General features: G+C 35.3%; 1 protein-coding gene across 1 annotated transcript in view; it reads right to left on the bottom strand.

Annotated features, from left to right (window-relative positions):
* Nucleotides 1-7,084, bottom strand: part of loxhd1b (lipoxygenase homology PLAT domains 1b) — a 31,206-nt gene extending 24,122 nt beyond the window's left edge. Inside the window, exons 1-15 of the mRNA XM_060932715.1 lie at nt 6,805-7,084; nt 6,479-6,593; nt 6,326-6,337; nt 5,178-5,258; nt 4,888-5,072; nt 4,662-4,760; nt 4,398-4,546; nt 3,450-3,573; nt 2,940-3,190; nt 2,424-2,559; nt 1,010-1,170; nt 821-907; nt 571-718; nt 261-415; nt 2-162 (exon numbers count right to left, since the gene is read on the bottom strand). Coding sequence (XP_060788698.1) covers nt 2-162; nt 261-415; nt 571-718; nt 821-907; nt 1,010-1,170; nt 2,424-2,559; nt 2,940-3,190; nt 3,450-3,573; nt 4,398-4,546; nt 4,662-4,760; nt 4,888-5,072; nt 5,178-5,258; nt 6,326-6,337; nt 6,479-6,593; nt 6,805-7,084 — 2,144 coding nt within the window. The remainder of the gene's footprint in view (nt 1; nt 163-260; nt 416-570; nt 719-820; nt 908-1,009; nt 1,171-2,423; nt 2,560-2,939; nt 3,191-3,449; nt 3,574-4,397; nt 4,547-4,661; nt 4,761-4,887; nt 5,073-5,177; nt 5,259-6,325; nt 6,338-6,478; nt 6,594-6,804) is intronic.
* Nucleotides 7,085-7,357: the final 273 nt, after the last annotated feature.

Below are 7,357 nucleotides of genomic sequence, written 5' to 3' on the forward strand. Positions count from 1 at the left end.
CCTATTACATGGGAACTCTACAGCCTCAGACTCAGCCTGTCCTTCTTCTCTGACCACCACTTTGTCTAGGAACCAGCCACAGCCTCCCCCTCGCCCATCATGGCCAATCCGTACCCTGCGTACCTGCCCTATTGACACAGCCTCAATTATGAACTCATCACCCTGTGAATGAACACAAATGTAAAGTCTAAAGTGCAAAGGCACAAACCAAGCCAAAAGGTATGCATTCTACAGAGGTCTAGATTGACAATCCTACTTACATTGCCTTTCTCAAACTTGTTGACATTATTCTTGCAGTTTACTAAGATGCGGTCACCTGTATCTCCTAAATCTCCTATCAGGCATAGATAGACGGTAGCATCTGTCCCACTTCCACTAACAGTTCCAGTGTAGACTGTGACTCGGTATTTTATAACTGTAAATAAATTAAAAACTTTGTTGTAATGTAGTAATACATTGACCACATTAATATCAAATAATATGCTGAAGACATTCAAGTGATAGTACAAATGTTTGAAACCAAATTTGCCCTTATAGCAAATAAGATCTGAAAGCACTCTTGAAAATGACTTGGCTTCTTGCCTGCCAGTGGCTCCTGGATAAGATCTCCAGTTGCAGGGAGCTCCCTCACCACTTCGTTGTCATCTTCACTTGTATCTAGCCAGCGATTACAGGGAAATCTGTATTTCTCTTTTGTTAATGTTTTCATAAGTGTCACCTTTGGAGGCATAAATAAATAATTACACACAGGCCAGAAGCCTAATTCTTGGAAAAGTTAAAGCATACACATCAACTTTTTTTTCCTTTCCTTTCTTTTTACCTCTTTTAAATGCCATCCTGCAAATGGATTTCTCTTCTCATGAAATATTCTCAATTTTTTTAACCTTCCAAGGTCAGGTAGTTCAATCTAAAAGCATTAACAGACATTCAACCCATCGATTGAGACTTATGGGTTTCTGTTAGGAAATAAAACAAAACAAAGTATTTTGACTCTAAAAACATGAATTACCATAAATTTATCAAGCTGACCCTGCTCAAAATTGTCTGTCTTGTTGTCCAACTTCATCTCATCAGACTTGCCCATCTCTCCATAGATCTGTAGCATAATAGAAGCATCTGTGCCTGCCCCAGGAAGATCAGACGTCCAAATCCACAGAGACCATGGAAACTCTGATAAACAGGAGAAAAAGGAGAACAACAGGACATCAATCATCTTGGACACAGCACTTTAACCCTTTGATGCAAAACATGGGTCAAAAGTGACCCGGCTGAGTTTTTATCTTCTATATCTTTGCAATAAATTAATTCCATCATTCAGTATTCAAGATATTCCTCAATTAACTTGTTTTTGATCATCATACATCCTTATTTTATTTTTTCCTTTCTTACTTTTTGAATAAAAACGCTTTTTGTATCACTACCCTTCTAATGCACAACATGGGTCAAAAACGACCTGCATTCATTTTCCAGGTTATTTCATGTATGGCTGAGTGTTTCTATGATATACTTTTGAAGTAAATTCATTTTGTCATTTACTTTTCCAAATATGCAGTAAATATCTTGTTTTTGTTTAGCACAAATCATCATTTTTATTTTTCCTTTCTTAAGTTATGAACAAGCACAGCTTTTGTAATTCTACATCAAGTTCACACACATGGGTCAGAAATGACCCACATGCATTTACTACAGCGTTTGGTGGGAACTGTGAATTGTGCTTGTGTCAGACATTTCACAGCTCAGCACAGCGCCCTTTGCCCATCTAATACATGTAAGTAATGTTTTTCAATTGTTCTAACATTACCTTAGAAAAAAATTGATTATGTTTAGGTTACCTTGAGAGTGAGTAGATTACTTGTCAGAAAGTTACAAGTAATTACTATTAGCTACCTAGCTGTTGACATATTCTACTTTAGTTAGCTAATTTTATTGTAGTTGGCTTAGCTAACTACATAGTTAATAAATAAATAACTGGCCCCATTCACTGCTAAAGTAATTACTTGAAACAAATTATTATTATAGTATTAAGACATTTAATTTTAAATCACACTTGGATGACCCATGTGTAGTAATATAAAAAGTATTTTTGTTCATAAAATAGGAAAGAAAAAATTTAATTAATGATTTGTGGTAATTAAAAACAAGATATTTAAAGAATACTTGGAATATTCAATCATAAAATAAATTGATTTCAAAAGATAGAGCAAAGAAAAACTCAGTCAGCATGAAATAACCTGGAAAATGAATGCGGGTCATTTTTGACCCATGTTGTGCATTAGAAGGGGTGTGCATATGTTTTGCATCAAAGGATAGTCTGGTGGCACATGAATTAGTCTGTCAGAGGATCTCTTGCTTTCTGGTTAGATTATTTCATGACACTTTTTTCTGGAATTAAAAGCTTGTCTCAGAGCAATAAGGTTGCTCACTTTTTTGTCTTTTTTGTCGCAGTGAGACCATTTCATAAATCTCTCTTTCAATTAGGCAATCACCCTCATCCTCATCCAGCCACTTAGAACAGGGGAATGTCTGCTCAAGCCCAGTGAAAGGGCAGTAGATTACTACCTGAAAGAAACAGGCATGATCAATAGTTTTTCAGGCAATCAATACTATTTCAAATAGCCAATAGTACTCTAAACAGTGAAGAAGACAGTGAAAAAAAATAGAGTAATAATTTATTGCTTATAGCGCGCAAATTAACATGAAATATATTATCAAATGCACGTTAAATATAAAGATATATAGAGCAATATACTGTAAGGGTCCCTAAGCCAACACAGCAGAAATGTTCCGTAAGAAGAATGAACAATGCTTTACTTGGGAAAAGAAGTAGGTACAATTACCCTGGACTCAAAACATTCTTTCAGTCTCTTCTCTCATGAGCGACTAATGCAGAATGATTGTTTCAGTACTTATTTGTCACATGATATCAGTCAGTAACTCACCTTATCACAGTACCAGCCTGCACCGACACCCTCATTTTCATGGCCAATAGTTATGCGACTAAGAGGGCTTAGCAAAGCTGCAAGTTCTACATTAAAAATGTCAGTTCGTCCACGTTCAAATTTGCCACCCTCCAGAAATATCTTTCCACTGTTCTTTATGCCCTTGGAGCCATGCATGACTATGTGGATTTTGGAGTTTGTGCCTGCTCCCCTGATTTTTCCTGTAACCACCTGTATGTTGTAAACAATGCCTGCAAGATAGAATTGCACGCAATGGAATTAGATTCTTTTGATACTGCTCTTACTCTCCAGAAAAAACAAAAAATGTGGACTAAAATAGAAAATAACTGAATCTATAGTTGGAAAGTGAACATTTTTCACACAGTCTAGACCTTGTTTCTAAGATAACATTTGGAGCATTTTATTTTAACTAGGTATTTCACCTTGCTTAGTCTGCATAAATGTAATCAAGATAAAACAAACAAACAAACAAACAAATCACTTTCCTACCAGTGGGCTGACTTCCTCCCACCAAAATATCCCTTTGAATCTTTCCATCATCCTCATCTACAGCAAACCAACGTCCAACAGGGAACTCATACACTGCCTTGTTTCCGAGGTCATCCACCACCACCTAAACAAAATCAAATCAAATTATATTAAAATAAATATACATATGAATCTCCCTTTATTTGAGTTCAAATACATAATGTGTATCAGAATTTCAGTAATTTACTAACACAGGCATGTTTGGATAAATGGATTTAATGTGTATAATCTATGTGCAAATCTATGTGCTCAGTAGTGCACCTCTTCAATAGGAAAAACAATCCATTAAGTAGAGTGGTGTTTCCTTTCAACACAGATAAGGTGACTACAGTCCAAGAGAATGACCTCATCTCAAAGCATGTGAGTGACACAGATGAAGAAGAAGGTACAGAGCCAAACTTTAAGGTCTGAGGTGCATTACCAAGGAAAAAACATGATAAAACAACCTATAACTAGATTTTTCAGTATAGTAGTTTCCTACAAATTTCTTCATATTCATACATGTTAGATATGTATTGTGAGTAGCTATTAAGCAACCATTAAGTTCTCATGTAAGAGTCTGGTAATGTATAAGCTAGGGATGATATAAAACAGATAACTGTACAACACCAACTTCCTAACAAGCTGGGATATGTAAAGAAAATTTCACTGTGCTATAATGTATACGAGGCAAATAAAGGCTTCTTCTTCTTCTTTATGACAATATTTGCTTTACTACCTAATTCAGCAAACAAGTGAATGAAGGCCAAAGAGCAGGAAGACAAACAAATGTGATATTGTTATACTCAAAATCGTTTGATCATTTCATCATAATAATTTTCAGTAGTTTAATAACAAACACAGTTTAAATGGTCATTACACTGTTAGAGATATTGAAATAATAATAAAAGACAGAGGTGAAAATTGAACCTTGTCCACAAACCATCCAGCAGAGGACCCTTTGTTGTTGTGTCCAATGGTGACCTTCCTTATTTTACCCAGGTTTGGTGCATCAATAGTAAACTTGTCCTCTGCTCCTCTTTCAAAGTTGTTTTTATCACTGTCAAGCCTCCTTTCCCCTTTGCAAAACACAAGGGAATAGGATAGCTGAATAATGACATGGCATTATAAATTACAAGTTTTACAATATAAAGCAGCATGGTTATGATATGTGGTAAAGAACATGCTAGTTACCAGTATCTCCATTTTCCCCAAAAATATTAAGGAATACATCAGCATCTGTTCCGCTACCTTTGACATCTGCAGTGAAGACACTCACCACATACTTATTATCTACAAAATAGGAAAAATGTGACTACAGAGCAAATGCAGTCAAATTAAGAATTTGTCAAACTGAGAAATGCCTATGCATACATCCAACTATATTATCAAATGTTCAATGTATGACAAAATAACCCACATTTTGGCATGTCAGAAGGATCTATAGTTCCCAGTAGATCTCGTGTAATGAGTCCATCACCCTCCTTCCTGCTGAGCCAGTTGTTGCAAGCAAAGTAATATCGCTGATGGGGTCTGTTCATGTCAGTCACCATCACACGGTCCAAGAACCAGCTAGCACTTAGGCCTGTATTATCATGCTCAATCCTTAAAAAACAAAAAAACAAAAAGAAACCCTTCTGTTGAATAATTATCCTCCCATTGATGACACTTATGGAGTTTATGAAGGAACTGTTCACTATTTTAGAATACCTAATCTTTCTTAAAGTACCAACATTGTGAGTTTTTATCCGGAAAACATCTGTTTTGCCTTTCTCAAAAGCAGTCCGATTTCTGTAAGGAAAATAAAGATAATACAAGCTCTTAGTTCTAGGAAAGTAATAGGATAAGGTGGATGTAAAAAAATAAAAAGTTTTGATTAAGCTAGCTAAGTATCTCACTGAAGATAAATTATTAAGATGAACCAGAGAAGCTGAGTAGCACTAAACAAATATGTAATTATTGTAGGTAATGACCAGCCCTGCATCTTCTTGAAAGAACTACTCAACTGCACATAAGGCCTTGTGAATTATTGCTAATTGTATAGCACAATGTGCAAAGAAATGTAATTTAGTTACAGTACTTAATTACATTTTGTTAAGTATCTTTTCCACAAGTAGAAACATTAAGAATAAATTATATCTTTAAAATTGATTTTCACATTGTGCTACATGCTGTTCACTAAATAAAATCCACCAAATCCATAACTGATATCTTCTACCTTGTCCAAATCATGCATGCCAAACACAAATATTATGTATGATCATCTTATTAAAAAATACTGACCATATGGAAGCAGAATAATGTCTTTTGTTTCCTATTACATTGAAAAAAGAAGGCACAGTACCAAACCATACATTCAAGCAGGTCTTTTATAATGTACAGCAAATGGATATTCTATCCTTTATCCTGAGAACCAAGTCCATTTGCCTCTCAAATTTCCAAAAACTTTCACATGCTTTAGATTAATTAATCATGCCTTCACCTTTCACCATTTGGCTACATTTAAAGTGTTTAACAGCTTAATACTCTTAGAAAAAAATAATCTAGAATCCTGAAGGGTTTTTTGGAATGTCTCTCTGGGGGAACCCTGGAGGACCCAACAAAGTGTTTCCCAACCAGTGAGGATTCTATGTAGAACCTCTTCAGAAAGTGAAGAACACTTAACTATCTAATAAAACCCTTGAGGAACAATTTTTCTAAGAGTATACATTATAAGAACATTATGTAAAGCACCTATTGGTCCTGGATAAAAATGGCTATAGAATATCATGTGTGTACAAACACCCCAACACAATTTTAAGCAGTGTTCAACTGGCTTTTCTGTCATTTTAATCAGTGAGAAAATGCCAGTCAGGTACCTCTTTTCAGTGCTGTGGATTTGTGGAAAAATGAAAAGCACAAATTGCTGTCAATATCATGATTAGTTAAATCAGTTAATCAACTACACAGAAACTCAGTCTGAACAATCACAATTTCCAAAAAACATAAATTTTATATATGTATATGCTCACTTGCTGGCAAGATGCACCTTTGGAGTTATGCCGTAATCACCAAAAAGTGTAACAAATATGTTGGCATCCGTCCCTGCCCCAGCTACTTCTCCAGTGATGGTGACCACCTCATAAACTGCAGATGTAGGTATTGATAATATATCAGATGATTCAAATAAGCATTCTACAAAGAGCACTAATGCAAAGACTAAGAATGAGTCTACTAAACTTTATCAAGGGATGCATCTTGATAAAAAAAAACTATAAAATGTGTAAGACAACTAAAAAGGAATAAGAATACTTTATAACAGTGCACTAATAAACCAAAACCCCAACAGAATATATACCTTTCTTTTTATGGTATTCATCTTCATAGTTTTCCATTTTTTCTGGTTCATAGTTCCTTAACTCATTCTCATAGATCTCAACATAGTCAACAGTTTTTTTCTTTTTCTTGCCTTTTCCTTTTTTACCCTCATCATCACTGTCTGTGGAACTTTTCTTGGCCCTCTTTTTCTTTTTCTTCTTTTGAGAGTCATCATCTTCTTCATCTTCTTCTTGATCTTCCTTCTCGGCTTTCTTCTTTTTCTTACCTTCCTCTTTGGACTTTTTATCTTTTGACCCCATTATCCTCCCTGCGTACTCCTGATGTTGGCTTTGCTGCTCCTCACCATCTAATCCTCTGCTTCATCTTTCAAATTGATTTTATTATCCTTCTTCTTGCTTTTAAGGCAGTTTCCCCCCTTTTTTGCTCTTCCTCACATCAATGGCTGTTTAATCTATCTTAGGTTCTCCTGCTTCATTCTACGTTTCAAAATCAAAATCTGTACCGTTGCTCTTTCATTTCCTTCTTAACTTTGACTCCTGCTTCTCTTCTTTGGTTTCTTGCTCCTGTCACAT

The sequence above is a fragment of the Neoarius graeffei genome, chromosome 10 (assembly GCF_027579695.1).
Source record: "Neoarius graeffei isolate fNeoGra1 chromosome 10, fNeoGra1.pri, whole genome shotgun sequence".
In the NCBI taxonomy this organism is placed as follows: Eukaryota; Metazoa; Chordata; class Actinopteri; order Siluriformes; family Ariidae; genus Neoarius; species Neoarius graeffei.